Source organism: Dipodomys merriami, unplaced genomic scaffold (assembly GCF_024711535.1).
Source record: "Dipodomys merriami isolate MVZ:Mamm:240054 unplaced genomic scaffold, mDipMer1.0.p SCAF_3, whole genome shotgun sequence".
Lineage (NCBI taxonomy): Eukaryota > Metazoa > Chordata > Mammalia > Rodentia > Heteromyidae > Dipodomys > Dipodomys merriami.
Genome location: NW_027204492.1, coordinates 2,277,711 through 2,298,986, shown reverse-complemented (window position 1 = coordinate 2,298,986; position 21,276 = coordinate 2,277,711). Strand labels below are relative to the sequence as shown.

At 47.9% G+C, this 21,276-nt stretch overlaps 1 protein-coding gene across 3 annotated transcripts in view; it reads left to right on the top strand.

The window, feature by feature from the left end:
* Positions 1-21,276, top strand: part of Znf185 (zinc finger protein 185 with LIM domain) — a 59,910-nt gene that overhangs the window by 29,884 nt on the left and 8,750 nt on the right. For all 3 annotated transcript variants that reach the window (XM_070039548.1, XM_070039547.1, XM_070039546.1), the window contains 6 exons: positions 1,052-1,141; positions 5,490-5,687; positions 11,694-11,891; positions 15,935-16,045; positions 17,157-17,237; positions 20,149-20,220. In XM_070039548.1, coding sequence (XP_069895649.1) covers positions 1,052-1,141; positions 5,490-5,687; positions 11,694-11,891; positions 15,935-16,045; positions 17,157-17,237; positions 20,149-20,220 — 750 coding nt within the window. The remainder of the gene's footprint in view (positions 1-1,051; positions 1,142-5,489; positions 5,688-11,693; positions 11,892-15,934; positions 16,046-17,156; positions 17,238-20,148; positions 20,221-21,276) is intronic.

Here is a 21,276-nt window from a genome sequence, read left to right as displayed (position 1 = left end):
GCCTACAAATGACCACAAGATCCAGTAAGAGCAGGGAGCATATTAGCATGTGCTATGGTTGAGGCAGTATTTGCAGTACTTGGTCATGAGTTCATTTGTTTCTGTTAGAATACTTCCGAGACAGATCTGATGCTTGTTCCTAGTTTACTGATAATAGAGCAGTGGACCAAAGAGGTCAGGCAGTGTGCCCAAGGTCACACAGCTAGGAGAGACTAGCAGTGATTGGGATCCAGACCATGTGTTTCTAAGTTGTTGCACTTAACCAGTAGGCAACACTGTCCCACGTGTCCTTTGAGCAGTTCCTCATCTTTGGGGACAGAAAGCCACTTTTTTCAGTACAAAAAGTCCTGAACTTGGACCAGCTTGGCCTCCTCCAACAGGTGGGGCTCAGGTGCTAGCTCCACCCCTTTGTTGGGTGATCAGGATGTACATGGTGCCAGCTGTCACTCGTGTGAGCCTGGACCAGCAGCTGTCAAGTAAGAGTGTGGCAACTTCCCCAGGGACCAATCCCATTGCCAGACCCAGCCCGCAGAACTCATTCCAAGCTCCAGTGCCCACAGTTCTCAGCTCCTTCAAATGTCAGGTGCTCACAGCAGGGCAGGGGCCTGATCTAGAGCTACTGGGGGCAGTAGGAAAAGTGGGACAGGTGATAAGTCTATTGGACCCAGGACATTTCAGCATCAACCTCCATGAACTCACCGTGAGGTGGTAGGGAACCAGAAGCGGAAGGGAGGACACTGGGAGGCCATCCAAGAGAACACATTGTCCTGAGCACTGTCAGTGAGCCTGTTCCCAAGGGACTGTACTGTGGCTTACCAGATAGGAGGGAGGGAGAGAAATCCCAAGGTCAGACTCAGCAGAGAGAGCTGAGTCCAAGGGAACATGTGGCTGGAAAGGACAGATGGTAGCAGTGGTACAACTGAAAAACCATCCACCCCTGGCAGGCACAGTTCCGTTTGCCTGTGAGAAGGCGGCAGGCAAAGAGGAAAAGTTGGGCCCCAGCCAACCTCGGTGGCAGACCTCAGCAGTCCTCTCTGTTTTCTTCCCTCAGCTCCAGTTCCACTTCAGCCTCTGTTGCCCTGGCTGATAGCAAGGATGGCAGTGTAGCAGACCTGGAGGCTACCAAGGCGAACTCCAAGGGGTAAGGAAGGCATCAACAGGCAGTGCTGAGAATCTGGAATGGAGTGAGAAAGCATGGGTATGCATGGGTAGCCTTTGTCTGGGAAGGCCAGGCAGGAGAGCTGGTCTCAGGAACAGGGCAAAGAAGGAAGGCCCAGGGGGAACCTCGCAACAAATGCCTCTGAGGCCAGGAAGCTTTCTGTGAAATCCTATTGCTTCCAGCTGGTTAGTGCTCCCAAATCAGGAAGTATCACCCTCTTTCAGTTTGGTCCAGGCTGGACCAAGACAAATCAAGCATGGCTTTGTTTGCAAGGAGTCCTCATGCAGTCTATGTGGAATAAGGGGGGAGGTTGGATAAGATGTGGGCCACATTTGAGCAACACATCAGTACTACAGCAGGGAAGGAGTCTTTGGTATGGTTTAACAGAGAGGTTGTTTTTGAGGTTTTTCTCTTCATTAGATTCCTATGAATAGGAGTCCTACAAACAGTGAGAAGAGGATCTAGGAAGCTCAAAAGAACCCAGTGTTTCCTCTGTGTATAGCTGTGTGTGTGCAGAGATGTGATGTGGGTCTTTGGGGGAAGGAAATGATGGGAGAGATGGCTTTTCAAAGTAAGTAGAGCTCACTGGCTTTTTGTGCACAATATTGTTAATGACCACAAGAGCAAGTTCACTTTGGGGCACCTGTTGTGTTCACAGTATCCCGTAGAGCAGCCCCTAGTCTGTCCAGGTTTATGCCTAGTTCGAATAAAGAGTTAAGGGTATGTCTGAGATAGAAAGGTGATCGTGACTGAAAGCTTATATGCATTCAGAGTACAGGTGACTCAGGTAAGGAAAAGGAAGGGACAAAAAGACCTCAGCTAGCTTTGTTATTCAGAAAATGTGCACTAATTTTGCAAAATGTTCAACATTTGAGGCAAGTACTTTTGAAACTGGCATCTCTGTTTCTTTTTGTGCTGGTCCCGAGGCTTGAACTCCTCATCTGTATGCTGTCTCTGAGCTTGCTTGCTTGCTTTATTTTATTTTTAGCTCATACTAGCACCCTACCACTTGAGCAACAGCTGTACTTCCAGGTTTTTGTTGGTTAATTAGAGATAAGAATCTCACAGATTTTCCTGCCCAAGGTGGGTTTAAACTAGATCCTCAGATCTCAGCCTCCTGTTTACAATTGTGAGCCACCAGCTCCTTGCTAATAGTTAAATCGTGTGTGTGTGTGTGTGTGTGTCTTGTACTAGCACTGGGTCTTGAACTCTAGATTTTATGCTTTCCCTTGCCTTTTCTGATTAAGGCTGGCACTCAACCATTTGAGCCATTGCTCCATTTTGTTTTTTCTTTTTACAACTCCCAGTCTCTTCTCTTTTCCCATCTACGTGGTGAATATCTTCCTGAGCTAATCTCCCCTCTTCTTCACTCCAAGAGTGATCTAGTAAATAAGGCATCTAATTTCCACAACCGAGGGCAGGAGATACTCTCTCTTGAAAGTTAGAGACTAGACATGCCAGTCTACATGAATATCATTCACTACACATGACAGCACCTCATCTCCCAACACACACAACGGAAATAACAAGAAAAAACAGTACTAATGCCGAGGTTGCCAATTCCTGCTCTTTCACATTCACGATCTGCTTGGGAACAGAGTCAGGCTGTAAACAAGAAAAGGCGTGGACCTGAGGGTAGCCGAACCTGACAGAGACGTAATATTACGCAGGACAGGCAGAAGGCGTGGTCCACCGCTTTGGCGAGATTTCCCAGCGGCTAGCACGTAGCCACTTGCGGTGTGAGTGCGCCTGCGCAGGCCGCCATTTCCTGCAGCCGAGAGCTTGGGCTGCGACGTCTTTGGGAGAAAGGGCGCTGGTCGGGAAGCCAAAATGGCTGCTCGGTCGCGATCCGGCACAATGGGGCTCCTCCAGAGGTCGTACCCGCGTCGGCCGGTAGGTGGCAGGCGAGGATCACAAATGGTGTTGGCCGCTCCGTGGCCCCTCCCCCACACTGCTGGGCTCCGCCGCCCCGCCCCCAGGGACAGCAAGATGCGCGGGGAGGGGGAAGAGTCAGGAGAGAAGGAAAGGAAGAGATAGATCACAGTGGGGCCTTGTCCGCAGAGGACTCTGGGCAAAGCCCGACTGAGGGGTAGGGGGTGGGGAGCTGGCCTGCGTCCTGGAGCTCAATGATGAGGGACTTAGAAGTTTGATGGGGGAGCAGGCTGGGCAGGCCACAGCAGGGGTGGGAGGTTACAGAATGCTAGAATTTTACCTAGGTTACAAAGCTATTCCAACTGAATCTGTAGAGATTCTGCACTATACTAACTTGGTTCTGCTCCGTTACATGGATAGGAAGAGATGATACAGTACACTGGTGGCACTATGGACTCTGATGCTTGAGTTCAAAACCAAAGTCTACATCGTTGACTACTTGTGTAGCCTTGGAGGTATTATTTGTTACCTGTATCCCTCCATTTCCTTATATGGATACTGCTGGTCATAATATATTCTGTCATATAGACTTGTGAGGACTTCATGAGGCTGCATTAGGACATTTCTAAGCACAAAAGATTATAATGTCAAATGCTGCTTTTACAAAGGCTTCAAGTAAAATGAAGCACCTCTAGCGGAATGATTCCCTTAGTCAGCTGAACAAGGGCCCTTAAGAAGCTTGTCTCTGCTTACCTTAACCAAATTTATTGCCCTGAATTCATTTGATCACACATTTCCTTCCTGTTGAAATGTTGTATCAGACTTTGCATCTAAAACATGCTATTTTTCTCCTTGTTATGCAGCAGGTGTGGGTTTTACATGAGAAGCAGGTGAATTCTAGTTTCTTTCACTCACTGAGATCTCTTAGCCAGCACTAGAGGAATCTAGTCCAGATAGTGCCACAGTAGAAAGGGACAATGGCCTGTGGAGGGTGTGCTTATGTCCAGAATTAGCTATGGGCACATTACCCTCCTGGATCTTTGATTCAGACTAATTCCTACACCCACACAAATGGCTTCAGAAAATCCAAATAACTCCAAATATAAACCTCATTCATGGCCACCGTCATTATTACCTATCAGTAACCACTTCTAGGCAGTTCATCAGACCCCAGACAAATTAACAAAGAAATAAGATTGCTCTCCTCCCCCTCCTCATATTATATTTCTCAACAATGCTGCTTGTGTTTGATTAATATTTCCTATTCTTGACCCACATGGATTCCATCTCTTAAAATCAAAGTAGCGCTCCTCCAAGGCCTAGGATAAAGAGTTGTTATTCATCCGTTTGCCTTGTGTTGCATTGAACCCGAGATTGCTCTTTTTTTCTACTTTTGGGATTTTCTTTGGGGGTGGGTGTGTATGTGCCAATCCTGAGGCTTGAACTCAGGGCCTAGAACTTTCCCTGAGCTTTTGCTCAAGGCTAGTGTTCTACCACTTGAGCCAGACCTCTATTTCTGGCTTTTGGAGGGGGGGGTGGATAGTGTCTTGGAGATAAGAACCTTACAAACGTTCCTGCTCAGGCTGGCTTTGAACCAGGATCCTCAGACCTCAGCCTCCTGAGTAGCTAGTAGTGCAAGTGTGAGCCAAAGGTAGGTGCCCAGCTTCCAAATTTCTCTTTGGAAGAAACTTGGATCTGGTCCTTAATTTTGAGGACAGCTTCTATCACCACACTTCTACAAAGCACTGTGAAGCTGCAAGTGTCACTTGGTTTATTATCCCTGCCAGGGAGTTTTAGTTTCTCTTCAGTGAGGCCAAAAAATGACATCGTTTTTGGACATAGAAGTCCCTGAAAAGCATGACCATCACTTTCCATGTTACTCCAGCCTGAAAACGGGAAGCCTATTTAGTATGAACTTAACTTCCTTAAATAAATAAGAGTGCCAGGGATGGTGGTAGTTGATGGTTTTGTCTTGGGGTCACCCACCACCAGCTACTGGAGGCAACCCAATAGTGCTACCAAGTTGCTTTAGGTTCAGTTAAATCTGAGTGCTGGGATGGTGGGCTCAGGTGCCCCTGGCCTAGGAGTTCCTAGAATCAGGAACAGGAATGGTGATGTGAGGGTTACACAAGTGGAAGATGAATGACCAGCATTTCCTCTTTCTTTCCCTGTTGCTTGTCTTGAGAATTCAGCACAGGTGTGATGTAAGGCCAGGAAGAACCCCAAAGAGTTTCCGGCCCAAGACAGCTGGGGAAGAAGACACTCCCTGCTGGATTCAAGTGCCTTTGTTTATTATCCACAGAGGCTAGCTTTTTCCGTGATAAATGAGGAGCAGTGTGCCTGGCTCCCCCCTGCTGTATCCTCAAACACATGAGCCCCTCTGTGCCCGCAGGAGCTGACGGTGAGTGTGGCCAGGTGAGCAAGAACTACTTCCACCAATCATGTGCTTCTCTCTCAGGATCTCCGCCAGTTATGAGGTGAAGAGTGTGGGCCCCAAGATCAGTGAGGCCTCGCCGGAGAGATCTGGAGCCCCAGGAGCTGTCAGGGAAGGCGCGGCCGCACCCGCTGAGCAACTGGAAGATCCCAGTGCCTTGGAGCCGCAGAGCAGCCTCAGCAGTCCGGAGCAGTGCGTCGAAGTGCAGAGCTGCAGCAGCAGGTGAGGTTCTAGCTGCCCCGGGCATCTGCCAGCTGGAGCTGAGGGGTTCTGTCAGGGGCCATAACCCAGGTAGAACTTGCTTCCTCCACTCCCATGCCAGCGTCTTGACATATTACACAACCCGGAGCTTGTGCTGCTGCCTTGTGAGCAGGATCCTAAAGGCCACTGCTAGGCTGGCTGCTTATGGCTTGAGATGCAAGCCTGGGGTTGTAATAGGTGGAGCTGTGTGAGCACAGGTGTACGCACACAAATCCCCAGTGCTTCCCAGAGTTCATGTGCATGGCAGGAAGGGCATAGGCTGATTTTGTGTGCACAGTGGTACTGTGCAAATGTGACAGACATCACTAATGACAAACTATAAGGGACAGGGATGATTGGAAGTGAAGATAATACCATGATAAGGCAGTGGAAGAAGGTCACAGTGAGAGGACTCAAACCTGCTCTGAGCAGGTGGGAGTAGAAGTGACAGGAGATTGATTGGCATGTTGGTATGTGTGCAGGGGGAGGAGAGAAAACATGATGTGACTGGTGTGGGTGGGAGATTTTCAAGTCTGTCCTTTTCCCACACAGCCATGCACATAGAACAGACTCTTCCATCCGCTGTGCCTCCATTGTTGTGACTTTTAGGAGTAAAGAATTAGCTACTTCTGCAGATCAGTGTGGAGAGCTGCACACTTACCATAGAAACACTTCCCTGGCCCAGAAGACAGGACATGGTGGAAGTGAAAGTGTGTCCTCCTGGGGGTCTTCTTGCAGACTCCTCTTGCAGAAATAAAATGAAAATGTGCATTCACCCTGAGTTCTGGGACTCCTGGTACCACTCTTGCATAAGTAGTCAGGTAGAAGGGCATTTCAGGGCCAGGTTCACCTGTTACAAACATTTTGTTATTTACGAATGTACTCGCTGGGTGTTGGTGGTGATACCTGCAATCCTAAGCTAATCGGAAGGCTCAGATTTGAGGATCCAACTTCAGATCTACCCTAGGAAGGGAAATCCAATTAACCAGCACCAAGTCAGAATTGGAGTTGTGGTTAAAGTGATACTGCACTAGCTTTGAACACAAAGCTCAAGGACAGTGGCCAGGCCTTCACTTCAAGCTCTAATACCAACACAAAGAAAAGAATACTCCATGCATCCTTAGCTCCTTGGCCCTAGGCCCTCCAGGGGCCCAATCCAATGAGACTGCGTGCACAGCTCTGTCCCCTGTCTCGTCATTCTTCATACCTTGCTCAGCGTTCACACTATCAGGAGTATGGAAAAGGGCTGCAAAGAAGGTGATTGGTTCTTTTTTTCCTCTAGGGTGAGGATAGGTTGTGGTGTCAGGAAGGGTGTGCCTTGCAGGTGACATTGGAGCTAGATTGGAGGGCTAAGATACTGTATGCCAAATGGATATGCTGGAGGTGGCTTTCCAGTAGAGGAAAGGGAACATGAAGCATGGTGGCCATCATGAGAAGGGAAGCTATCTCCTGTCCTGGGAGAAGGCACCTTCCCCTGGGCACAGGGTCCCCAGGACTGCTGAGAGTTGCCATACAGGAGTGTGTCAGGACAGGTAAGTTGTAGGAGGCTGAGGCTAGGGAGGTACAGGGCAGCATGAGGTCCGAGGTCCATGAGGAGGCCTAGAGAGGGGTGATAAGGCTGCACCATTGATAACTGACTGAGGGTAACAATGAGGAAAATGGGGTGTTAAGGCTGCTCCCCGGATGGCAAGGCTGGGTCACTAGGTGGAGGGTGAAAGCAACTAGCAAAGAGTGAAGAGGTAGGGATGGTGAGGTGTGGGGAGCAGCATGAATCTGAAGTGCCTGGAGGCAATCTGAATGACAGTGTCCAGTATACCATTAAGTAAACGGGTGTGGAGCAGAGTGGCTAACAGGCTGAGAGCTGACACTCGTCAACATGTAGGGAGTAATTGAAGGGAGTAGGTGAGGTTGCTTGAAGCATGTCTTCAGAAGCCAATGGATACCAAGCCCACATTCTCCGCTTCGCCTCACCAGCACCCAGAGCCCTCATCCAGCCCCTGTCCATGGGGTTTGGGTTATAGAGGGAGATTTGGGAGCTGTACATCCAAACCTTTACCAGTAGACATGTATTCCCATTTCTGCTCTTGCTTTGTCTCAAAAACAAAGAAAAAAGCCAGGCGCCAGTGGCTCATGCCTCTAATTCTAGCTACTCAGGAGGCTAAGATCTGAGGATCACAGTTCAAAGCCAGCCAATGCAGGAAAGTCCGTGAGACTCTTATCCCCAGTTAACCACTAGAAAACCAGAAGTGGTGCTATGGCTCAAGTGGTAGAGTGCTTGCCTTGAGCTGCAATGCACAGCGACAGTGCCCAAGCCCAGTTCAAGCCCCACGAACAACAACAACAACAAACAGAGAAAAAGAAGGGCATTATTGGCCTCCCCAACCCCTAATCAAGTATACAAAATAAAAAGAGGTAAAGTCAAGTGCTGGTAGCTCACGGCCGTAATCCTAGCTACTTAGGAGGCTGAGATCTAAGGATCACAATTTGAAACCAGGGCTGGGAAGGTGGGTCAGTGGTAGAGTGCTTGCCTTGCATGCCTGAGGCCCTGGGTTCAATTCCTCAGCACCACATAAGCAAAAAGAAAAAAGCCGGAAGTGGCGCTGTGGCTCAAGTGGTAGAGCACTAGCCTTGAGCTGAAGAGCTGAGGGACAAACCATCCAGAGCAAGGAAGTCCCTGAGACTCCTATCTCAAATTAACTACCAAAAAAAATCTTGAGCTCAAGTGGTAGAGCACTAGCCTTGATCAAAAAGAAGCTTAGGGACATTACCCAGGCCCTGGGTTCAAACCCCAGGATTGGTAAAAAGAAAAAAAGAGGTAAAAATCAATGATGTTGACAGGCCTAGGTAAGGAAGAGGATCTGTAGAGAGGGTGTGAGAAGGAAGACTTCGGATAAATGGAAGAATTAGACAGGGGTGACGTCAGTCCCATGGCCGCTGCCTTGGGGAAGCAGGTTAGGGAGGAGGAGAGACTGATGTTAGGATGGAATGGATCGAAAAGGGAGTGTGAACTAAGATAGAGTTGGTGCGGACAAACAGCTCCTTAAGATGTTAGCCACACAATTGCAGGTGTGGGAGATATGCGGGTATCCATAGCTCCCGGGTGGCCGGGAGGGATTGCTAGATATGAAAACAACATAGTAGAAAAGATGAGTTTGCTGCTCAAATAGAAGACAGCGAATGTGAGGGAGGAGGGCTGCTGACGTCACAGCATAGTCTCAGAGCTGTGGGAAGGAAAGAAGGCTCTGTTTTGTAGACAGATGAGAGGTAGACCGAGAAAGGTGTAAGCCAAAAACTGGGGACCTTGAAAAATATAGGGATTTTGATTTTTTTCCCTCTCAGGAATTTATAAGCTGCCCCTGCCATAATTAAACAAAATGGTACTTAGTGACTCTTGTGTGTCCAGCCAAGTGCTCTAAGCACTGGGGACACAGACAAGGCCACACTACTTGACAGGGGTCAGGGCTGACTTGAAAGTATGAAGAGAAGAGACCCCATGGGAAAATCAAAGGAACACCCAAGGTAGCTGAAGGGACAGGACACCTGGAAGATGTAGTTTTCTGGGTGGTGAAAGGGATCCGGGAGACAGGGAGATTCTCCTGTGCTAATGTGTGGTTTGCTATGGCTAGTTTATGGTGACAAGTAGGGGAACTGATGTTGGCCAAGTGATGTACAGAAGGATGTTCATGTCATGGGTTACGGAGGGGAGGATGTGGGACTGAAGTTGAGGGAAACACTGGTTTTGAATAGGATGTTTAAGTGCTCAACACATCCCAGCTTCTACCCCTCCGTCCTCCCTAGGCAAGGACGCCAGATGTGATCTGCTGAAACAAGATGGGGGGAACAGTTTACTGAATGACACAGGACAAAGGCCATCCAGGCATTTATTAGCTGCAAGAGGATGGGCCCTCCCTTAGATTTTCATCTGCAAAAAACAGGATGAAAATGTTATTGCTTCATAATAATAGCTGTGACTATTGTCAGTCTCTAAAAGTGAGGCGGCCTCTACCTTGGCTCTTGGGGACTAGATTTGAAATGTTGCAAAGAAGAATTTTAGGACCCATCAAAGTAGAGACCAAGAAAGTTTATTTCTAAAGCCAAACCAAGAATAGTATACAACCCAGATATGGATGTAAGCACATCCACTAAGTAACTAAATGGGTGCTCTAGCATCATGGATATTTATGGTGGAAATATGGGCAGGGGTTAAGCTTAAATTTATTCCAGTTTCAACTTCTGCTTTGTTCTGGTACATTCTGTCATTCTTGCAGTTACCCTAGTTTTGTTATTGTTGTTGTTATTGTTGTTGTTGTTAATGGTGTTGTTTTGGTGTTCTGGGGCTTGAGCGTAGATCTTTGGTGGCCATCCTTTAGCTTTGTCACTCAAGGCTGGTGCTTTGCCACTTGAGCCACAGCTTCACTTCCAGATTTTTGCAGGCTAATTGAAAATAAGAGTTTCATAGAGTTTTCTGCCTCAGCTGGCAAACAACTGGGATTACAAGTGTGATCCACCTGCACCCAAGTGTCTGCTTTGATATAATCAATTGCACCCATTGATAACAGGTGCCATCAGTTTACTAAATCTAGGTAATTGTGACATCAATGTTTGTTTTTCTGATCATCCTTTTAAACAAAGTATGGGTTTCATCAGGTGCTTCTTTTAAGACAAATGTCTACCCTTGACATAAATGTTTTTTTCTTCTTTGTATATTGTTTGTGATCAATGGAGTTGTTTAACCATTTTTTTCTCCCCAAGGTTTTTTTTTCCCAGTATCTTTGCTCTTTTCCGAGTGTACTACTAATTAGTTGAGTAAGCGTAAGCAGGAAAGGTAAGAAAGCCTTAAAAAAAAAAAAACTGTCATAGCTTAGTGAGGGAGTACAAAGCTTTAAAAAAAAAACTGTTGTTTAATAAAGCCATTCATTAACATAATGTTTATCTCTCAATTCCTGGCTCTAGTTTCCCACCACCATTTACTTTCCTTGAGCTATATATACTACTTCACAATAAATAAGCTGGGATGGAATGGGGGTGAGGAGCGGGTGGGGTGTGCTATCTCTGAATGCAAACTGGAGGCAGTACATGTATGCCTGCGCATGCGTGCATAAAGATCATGGGCACTTAGGCCAGCGTGAGTGCGCTTGCGCACGCAGCCATTTCACACATCGGAGAACTGGGGCTGGAGTGCGTTTGTGGAAATGCAATAGTTCTGAAGGTGAAATGGCTGCCAGATCATAATCGTCCTCAGCTGCGGGGCTTCTCTTCAGGGTGTACCCGAGATGGCCAGTAGATGGCGTCTGAGGATCACAAATGGCTCCAGCCGCTCCTCTGGGCCCCGCCCTAGCAACAGTTCTCATCCCATCCCCCTCTCAGTGGATATCGCAGCCCTTTTGACAATGCAGTACCTGCTCTCTCCTTTATCGAAACCTCCGCAGCAGCATAGGTTGAAACCCCGTCTCAGATTCCCAGCCCTGACTGTGCTCACAAAGCTTCTTAACATTGGAGCCTAAGGGGAAGGCTGGATGGATTAGGTCGTTGTGCCCCTCCCTGCAATTCAACAGAACAGCTTGTAACTACTATGAATCTTTTTTTTTTAATGATCATTAAGTACTTGTATAAAGAGGTTGCAATCCCCTAAGTCAGGTTATGGGAACGATGCATCTTGATGAATGCATTGAGTGTTTTTAAGAGTGTGTGGTAGGTTGGAGACTCAGAAGGACTGGAATAAAGGAAGATGGCAGCATCGTGTGTTTCCAGTCAAAACCTCAAAATTTTAACACCTCACTGAGCTCATGAAGGGTACTTTGCCTTTTCCAATAACAAGACAGTAACAGAGATGAGTTCCCTGGAAGAAGCGATTCCCAGGCTTCCTATGGTGCAGGGCGTGCCTGGCTCCTTTCTGCCGCTGCCCCTCTGTGCCTGTGACAGCTAGTGTGCCCGGAGCTCACAAGGGCTACTTCCACCCTCCCTCCAATCGTGCGCGCTCTCTCTCAGGATCTCCGCCGGTTATGAGGTGAAGAGTGTGGGCCCTAAGATCAGTGAGGGCTCGCCGGAGAGATCTGGAGCCCCAGGAGCTGTCAGGGAAGGCGCAGCCGCACCCGCTGAGCAACTGGAAGATCCCAGTGCCTTGGAGCCGCAGAGCAGCCTCAGCAGTCCGGAGCAGTGCGTCGAAGTGCAGAGCTGCAGCAGCAGGTGAGGTTCTAGCTGCCCCAGTCATCTGCCAGCTGGAGCTGAGGGGTTCTGTCAGGGGCCACACACACACCCACACCCACACCCACCCACACACACACACACACACACACACGGAGCCTGTTACTCTCTGAATGGAGGCAGAGACAGACCAAAAGCAAACATGTCAGGATCTACTCCTCACAATAGTTCTGCACAGCTTTCACGTGGAGCCGTAGTGTGACATCTCTTAGGCCAAGGCTAACAGCCACTTGGAGGCTGTCAATGTGGGTCAGGGGACTTCCGACATTCATGGAGTTGGGAGGTCCCAAGGGAAGGTATGCGCTCCTGTGCCTGAAGGAAAGAATGCCACAAGACCTCACGTTCACAGTAGTTTGAACAGGCTGTGAAGTGGTAGTGCGAGGAAACAAGGGCCATGACAGCAGCCAAAGACCAAGGAGGAGCAGGGCAGAAGGGAACGGACAGTGCCAACTGCTTCATGTGCTTTCCTGCAAGCATCTCGATCTCCTGATCTCAGTAGAGCAATGCCCGGCCACAGCAAATCACTGTGTTCTCAGTATGACAACCTAGGAAGGTTGTAGAATATTTTTTTCACACCAAAAATGATCTAGAAGCAGTCTAGGGTAAAGGCTGTACAACGCCCTTCAATGTTCTGTGAATTCTTATCTGTAAAACTATGAGGAAAAACTGTGCTAAGGAAAAGCTGTGCGCTGGTGGCTCACACTTGTCACCCTGGCTATTTAGGGAGCTGAGATCTGAGGATCAAGATTTGAGGCCACGTACTAGTCCAAAAACAAACAACAAAAACAAACAAAAAACATGTATGAGGTAGAACATGGGGAATTCAGATGCAGTAGAAAGCTTCAGTTCTAGGTTCTTTGGGAGTTTATATCAGTTGGTTAAGGCTCCTGGGGGTGGAGAAGGTATCTAAGGAAAGTTGGATTTGTTGGGTCACATACAATGTGGTCTCTGGATGGATCTTCACATATTATAAGACATAGAGGGCTGGAGAAAAATGTCATAACTTGATAACATTCTCCCCAATCCTGCAAGGTGACCTGCACCTCCGTCTCTGTGGTGGAACTTTCTGGCCCCCACACCCAGCTTTGGTTCGTGGGAAGGCACCTTTGGCTCCTGCCCCAGCAGGTTGTAGAGTAGGGGCTTTTGACCCAAGGGAGGACTTCACTGCTCAGGATTCCCTCAGTCCTTGTGCTTCCTAGCTGTTCACCTGCCCTCTCACCTGATGTTGATCCATGCCCTCGCTCTCACCTCTCTGGTGGTTCCGTGCCTCTCAGTTCCAAGAAGTGGCCTAAAAGAGATTAGAATCCAGACAGTCGGCCCAGCACCTGCGTTATTAGTCACAGTGATATGCGTCCGGTCCTGTCGCTTTACCCCCAGTAAGCCAAGAAAGGAAAAATCGTGCTCTGACAGGAAGGGGCTCAGGATGGTCAGAGAAAGCTCTTGTGCTGATGAAGCACTTCAGCTGTAAGGGCTTGCCTGTAAATAACCTGGGAAAAAGCAACTTGGGCAAATTAGAGAGGGATGGGGGCACCTAAACCATGAGCCATGTGGCTGAAGGGGAGACAGTGAGGGGAACAGGACAGGAGCTAGGTCCTAGGCTAGGGAGAGGACACTGTTGAGAGGAAAGTGGGATAATTCCTTCAAGGGATGGACAGCTGTGTGTGTGTGTGTGTGTGTGTGTGTGTGTGTGTGTGTGTGTGTGTGTGTAGCGTGGGGGGGGAGCTCCTGCCGCTCTGGTTACAGTGCTGAGCAGTTGCCCTGAGATTGCTTTTTGAACCGTATCCCTTCAGTTCCGCTATCTGCTCATTCTTCTGGACACGGATCACAGGATACCTGCCACATGTTCAAACTATTCAGCCAGACAAAGTTCAGCTAGATAAAGTTCATCCTCTTTTTTTTTTTTTTGTGGATCCTGAGGCTTGAACTCTGGGCCTGGGTACTGTCCCTCAGCTCTTCAGCTCAAGGCTAGCACTCTACCAGTTGAGCCACAGTGCCACTTCCAGTTTTCTGGTGGTTTAATGGAGATAAGAGTCTCACAGACTTTCCTGCCTGGGCTGGCTTTTAACCGCGATCCTCAGATCTCAGCCTCTTGAGTACAGGTGGGAGCCACCGGCGCCCGGCCTTCCTCTTCTTCTTATAGGAAATTCTCTTCTTATTCTTGGCTTTTGCATTTTATTTCTCCCCTCCCCACATACACCTGTGTGTCCAAGTTCCTGTGGGGTCTCCCCTCCCATCCAGTCTCTTCTCCGTATCTCTGCTTCATGGGGCGCTACAGGAGTAGACACCGGATACACAACGTGCGGTAGACAGGCAGGTCCCTAGGTGTTATCTCTAAAGCCAGCACTCTTGGGGAACTGCAGGCCAATCAGTGTGGCTGGGGGTTTGGTTGCATATGACTCAGCTTGAGACTGGGATGAAGAAGAGCTACGCAGGTACCAGGTCATGACTGCTCATTCTGAAAGCATTTGAACTGTCAGGTACTGGATTCCCTGGCAAGGAAGTGATGCTCCAGAGCTGGGCCAGGTGCAAGAGCCATATCCACAGTGAGGAAGGAGTGGCAGACAAACCCATGTCAGCGCAGGGCTGGGTGTGCCCAGCCCTGCACAAAGGAAAACGTGATCAGTGGTGCCTGACAGGAGGTCTAGAATGACATCAGGCATCGTGCAGACTTTGGCACAAGAAGGTAGAGTGTGGGTCAACTAGAACTTGGGCAGAGAAAGGCCTGGGAGTGGCCTTGGGGGTTGCATCCCAGGACCGGACCCCTCTGTGGCATGGAGTCTGGCAGGAGCCTTCCTGGAGGATGTGCATCTGACTTTTGTCCTCATCCACATCTACATTCATTTGGCTTTCTGCCTTGGCCTTGTATTCTGCACACTTCTCTGCAGGTCCGGGAGAGGGACTGTTTGCCTGACTAGGAGTCAAGTTGTTCTGTGTCTTCCCTTCTCTGTCCTCACTGTCACATCATTAGCATCCTCACAAGTTATTCTCAGAGGTCCAGAACCTGAGCTGCAGTCAGGTTGGAAGATTGGGGTGTCGCAGTGCCGAGTCAAGGTGTGAGTTGGGCTATGTCTCCATGCAGTCCAGCTGCTTTTCTCTTCCATAAAGCGAGACGTTCATTTGCTGACCTCTGAGCACATGACATGATTGTAAAGGGAAGGACTGTGGGAGAAAGGATGGAGAAAGGAGAAAGTTACGGGCTATGATCTAGTGTATTATTGCATACATGAAAATAGTACAGTGAAGTTCACTAAAAGCTGAGGAGGGAGAGGGTTAACAAAGAGTAATAGAAGGGAGTCAATTTAGCTCAAAGGACACTGTATTCATGTATGTAAAAATTACAGTAAAACTCCTTTGCACAATTATTTTATGATAATAAAAATGGGAAGGAAGGAAATGCATATATCAATATCTATCTAGTAGCAAATGATTAGTGAGTTGTAGGCATGGTTTAAGAAATACTGTTTTGGGGCTGGGAAGGTGGCTCAGTGGTAGAGCGCTTGCCTTGCATGCCTGAGGCCCTGGGTTCGATTCCCCAGCACCACATATGCAAAAAGAAAAAAGCCGGAAGTGGTGCTGTGGCTCAAGTGGTAGAGTGCTAGCCTTGAGCTGAAGAGCTGAGGGACAGTGCCCAGGCCCAGAGTTCAGGCCCCACGACTGGACCCAAAAAAAAAAAGAAATACTGTTTTTCGCTGGGAAGGTGGCTCAGTGGTATACTACTTGCCTTGCGTGCATGAGGCCCTAGGTTCGATTCCTCAGCACCACATAAGCAAAAAGAAAAAAGCCCGAAGTGGTGCTGTGGCTCAGGTGGTAGAGCGCTAGCCTTGAGCTGAAGAGCTGAGGGATAGCGTCCAAGCCCAGAGTTCAGGCCCCACGACTGGACCTCCCCCCCCAAAAAAAAGTTATAAGAAATACTGTTATTCTTTAAAGCCCATTGAAGTGACAGTCTTGACATCAGGCCAGAAACTCAGCATCAGGGAAGTGCCCTGCCTGTGTCCCAAGCCAAGCCCCTCCTCCATTTCTTTCAGGGTGAAGAGTCCATCAAGCTGCATGGTCACGGTGACCGTCACGGCCACTTCTGAGCAACCTCACATTTATATTCCGGGCTCCTCAAGTGAATTGGAATCCAGCCCAACAACGTAAGAAGGGAGGCCTGCCATCGCAGAAGGGGTTTTCTGGGCGCATGGTGGCGGCTTTCTGTGTTCTCCTAGGAAGCAAAAGACTCAGCTCTCATTTCCTGTTCCTCCCTTGTAATGCCTCCCACAATGGGTTGACACAGTTCTGTTTTAGTCCCCCTAGTATATTTACTAGCACCCTTGACCTGTTTGCAGGCCTGCATTTGGTTCTCTATCCCCTTTCCCTATCCCTGTATAAAGCTTAGATGGTGTGTGCATGGCATCAATGGATGCAACCAGCACCAGGTCTCCGCCACCCATGCGACCTTGCTAGCATGCCCAGGAAACATGCCTATGTGTGTCTCATTCATCTACCCACAGCCTCACCTGTGCCTCTGGCCACCTCTTAGCATGCAGGAAGGGAGGGCATTGCAGGGAGTCTGCTGAGAGAAGTCGTGTGTGCTCAGGGGGTGACTAGAGGGCCCTATGCTAACATTTGGCAGTAGGCTGCAACATACAATGTGAAAATGAGGGCTACGTGTGGGCCATACTGAGCCCAGCATCATGCAGAACCTTGTTCCCAGTGCTCCCAGAGGCCTGTGTGGGATAAGGGGACTTCTGGGCCTGGGGACCTTCAAGAAGGAGAGAGGGCCTAGATTTGACATGGAAATGGTACAAGAGCTGAGGGCCTTGAGGGAAGGTACCAGATAGAAAGGGCTGGAATGGACAACAATTGAGACTTGAACAATATTCTGGTTGTGGGTAGAAGAAGAAGACACAGCTACAGAGGGCCAGTAGACAGGCACTGGCGGGAAGTGCAGGAGTCTAGCAAGAGGGTGCTGGCATTGAGGTCAGCATGGAGGAAGGCTGCAAGATCCTCTCTCGGTCCAAACACAACCTACAGGCGGAGCTTTTTGCCCATCCACAGTGGTCTCAGTAGCTTTGTCTGTTGCTGCTCGTGGAGGCTGGTATATACAAGCCACCAGCATCTGTAACCTGCACCTTCCTGTCAGCTTCTACACTTGTGGTTCAAACATGGCTAGGGGTACTGATCCCTCCTGTGGGCTACATCCAGTCCTTTGGAATGTTCTAGTATATTTCCTTCTGTTTTTTTTTTTTTTTTGTGCTTCTTCAGCAAAGGCATTGTGTTTGTGAAGGAGTACATGAACGCTAGTGAGGTGTCTTCTGGGAAGCCAGCATCTCCACGGTATGGCAGGTAAGAGCATGTTCCAGATCCTTCCTTGTCATGGCCTTCTGCCAGGCCTTGTGTTGCCCTCATTCCTGTATCTGATTACCTTTTCCAGGGCTCAGCTCTGAGTAGCTTCTGGGTAATCTTATTGTTGAAAGGACAAGTCATATGACTTGCCAGTGACATGACTTTCTGTATTTTTAAGATGTGCTGCATAATTGGTATCTTTGACTTTTCACCTAACAGTTAGGTCATTCTGTATCCCATACCCAGTGCCTCTCTTTTCTGTTTGTCTTTGTCACTTTCTTTCTTTCTTTTGTCAGTCATGGGGCTTGAACCCTGGGCTTGGGTTTTGTCCCTCAGCTCTTCAGCTCAAGGCTAGCACTCTACCACTTAAGTCACAGTGCCACTTCTGGTTTTCTGAGTGGTTTATTGGAGATAAGAGTCTCATGGACTTTCCTGCCCAGGTTGGCTTTGAATCATGACCCTCAGATCTCAGCCTCCTTAGTAGCTAGGATGACAGGTGTGAGCCAGTGGCACCCAGCACTTTGCCACTTTCTTTTGTTGCAGAGATGGTGGGGCCCTTAGGGCTATCTCATTGAGTCCATCCTGTTCCAGATCACAGGACTCTTGTCTTTGGCCCCATGTTCTTCCTCACCAGGCTGTGTCAGTTGAGAGCACATGACTAGTACTTGATGTGTATGTACTTTTCACTAGTCATCTTTTCAGTGTCTTCTTGCTTTCTGAGGGCACATAGAAGGCCATCTCCATGTCACCTCAGTGTTCTCCCACCTGCCCACATGGAGGCAGGGTACCAGGGGCCTCACAGAATGTGATATCACTGCAGGTCTGAGGATGTTTTTGTATGTGCTGGTTGGTCCTAGGGCTTAAACTCAGGGCCTCGATGCTGTCTTTGAGCTTCTTTTGTTCTAGGGCAGCACTCTACCACTTGAGCCATAGCTCCACTTGTGGATTTTTGGTAGTTAATTGCAAATGAGACTGTCACAGACTTTCCTGCATAGGCTGGTTTCAAATCATGATCCTCAGGTCTCAGCTTCCTGGGTGGCTAGGATTATAGGCATGAGACACTAGTGCTTAGCTAGGGATGAAGATTTTAGTAACCACAGATGAGCATCCTGGGCTTCTGGAAGTCTTCTACACTGGCTTTCACTATGGCTGGAGTGATTGATCACCATGAGCAACAGCGTGAGGTTCCAAGTTCTCAGATGACCTCCCACTGCTTGATTTATTTTAGATAAAGATGCTTTCTGAGTTGGAATGTGCCCTTCAAGTATATAATCCAGTGGGATTGGGTATATTCACAGAAGTATGCAACTGTCACTATCCCATTCCAGAATAGTATTGTTACCTTCCCCCAACAAAGAACCCGTTGAACCTTTAACAGACCCCCTACTACCTCCAGCCCTGGCCCACACACTCGTCTGTGTTCTGTCTCTGTAGCCTTCTTCAAGGACGGTCTAAGATGAGAAGTGACGTGAATGAAGCTAGCAGCATAGCCGTAGGTGCTGTCTCTGCCCTTCCTTCACTGAATCTTGTCCCATTTTCTTCTTTTTCACTATCAGTCTGTTAAATGTCATTAATGGACTCTTTTTTGAGGGTTGGTACTAAGGCTTGAACTAAGGGGCCATGCACTCTTGCTTGGCTTTTTCACTCAAGGCTCATGATCTACTGAACAAGTCAGAAGTCCATTTTTGCTGGTTAATTGGAGATGAGTCTCATGGATTTTTCTGAGCTGCCTTGAAACTGTGACCCTCAGATCTCAGCCCCCTGAGTAGCTAAGATTACAAATGTGAACCACCAGTACCTGGCTCATTCTTCAATCCTTGACAATTAAATTTATTTTAAAATTGAATTAAACATTTAATTACAATGTTATATCTAGTGAAAACCCTCAGACTTTTTCCTTAGCAGTCAGTGAGTACTGTGTAGTACTCTCCTGCTTTCCCTTTTTGCTTTCCTTTCAGGAAGCTTAGAGAAACTTCATGCTGACAAGAAATCAGGTCCAAGGCTGAAAAGTCAACTCATCTTTTATTCAGCGTTGCACTATAGGCAGGTTGACTGGTCTCTAACTAGCAATTTCCTCAATACCTCATGGGCACCCAAGGAAATGGCAGCTCCATTGGGAGTTTTGATGTATGTAGCTAACCAGCTCTTTTCCCGGAAAATATTTGCAAGCCATTAGTTTTTATTATTAAATAAAAACAAACAGTACTATTGAAAAGGAAAGCTGGGTGTTGGTGGTTCACGCCTGTAATCCTAGCTACTCAGGAGGCTGAGATCTGAGGATTATTATTCAAAGGCAGCCTGATTAATCACCAGAAAACTGGAAGTGGCACTGTGACTCAAGTGGTAGAGCGCTTGCCTTTGAGCTGAAGAGCTCAGAGACACCACCCAGGCCCAGAGTTCAAGCCCCACAACTGACAAAAAAGAAAAGAAAAGAAAATGAAAACATGGAAATGAAAAGTTCCACCTCATGCCTAATCCTACCATATAAAGGAAGCAGAGATGTCATGCTGTACACTTCTCTTGCCTTTCCCAGATATAGTGTCTGCTTTCTGCTGTTAGTGGGCTCCAGGTAACTCACGGTGTAATCCAGACACATACATGAATGGAAAAGCTCTAGTCTTTTTCTATTGGTCAGTAGAACTGAAGGTCTTCTTGTATCCAAGAAGCCATGTCATCTCCCTTCCCAAGGGATCTTGTTTATCCCCATGAAAGGGTTCCTCATCCAGAGAATTAAGCCTCCTTGGTATCATTATGCCTCTTATGGTACCAAGTGCCATTTAGGATTATGAGTGATGCCTGTCAGTGTAGTTATGTCTCAGCTTGAGGCCATGAGTTCATGAGAGAAGTGTCCCCTGCTCATGATGGTGGTTGTGATCTGACTCCCATCTTTTGCTCTCTATCATGCTTCCAGTGTCAGCAGTGCTGAGGACTCGCTTGACATGGAGAAGAAGCTCCCATACAACAGCACTCCATATTCTGAGAGGTACGTCTACTTTCTGACCAAGGAGCTTGCAGTTCCACATACAAAAGACAGTGAAGAATATCTCTGCACTGTATCTATTTGCTTTAGTCAGCTTCTTCGTGATTTCTGATCTATTAGAACATCTGTCACACAGTGTAATACACTATGTAGGGGGGTGCCACTTTCCTCAGGATATCACTCTTGTAGCAACTCAAGCCTGTGAACCCAGTTCAAAGCAAAAAATAGACACATCAGGCAACCAAGAAGGGAAGTGGTAGTGTCTGAAAACCCAGGGGTCACTTCCTCAGGAGAGGCAGTTCAGATCAGAAACTAATGAGCCACTATTGCACATTTAATCAGAAGTCAAAAAAAAACTACAAAACTAAGAATGCACAAGGATATAGAGTCATTGAAAGGCGCTGCCAGATGATAGTACAATCTTAGGATGATTTTGATAACAAAAAATTCCTACTTTTAAATTCTTGGAATAAGAGGGAAAAGAACATTTGAAATTGGATCCATTCCGGTTACAGTAAAGAAAAGAAGAATAAGTTATGCAGGGAGTTGGTGGCAGAGCCATAGCTAAATCCTACTGCCTAACTAGTCCTAATGCCTTCTCATTCACTGCTAGCTCTAAAGTGCTGTGAGGATGTTCCAAAACCATGGCTAGACTTGGAAAAAATGGAAGGAAGAAAGAGTTGAAAAGAAAAGAACCTACCAGGTGCTGCTGGCTCACGCATGTAATCCTAAATACTCAGGGGGCTGAGATCTGAGGATTGCAGTTTAAAGCCAGCCCGGGCAGGAAAGTCCTTGAGACTCTTCTCTCCAATTAACCACCATAAAACTGGAAGTGGTGCTGTAGCTCAAGTGGTAGAGCGCTAGCCTTGAGTTGAAGAGCTTACAGACAGTGCCCAGGCCCAGAGTTCAAGTCCCACCACCGGAAAAAGAAAAGAAAAGAATCTTTTGAGTCTCTCCTCTCCCTAACAGAATAGTCAGAGGAGCAGATGAATGAACAAGGCCATAGAAATCCCCTCCAGAATGGCTGAAGAAAGAGCCAAACACCTAAATTCTGGGCAA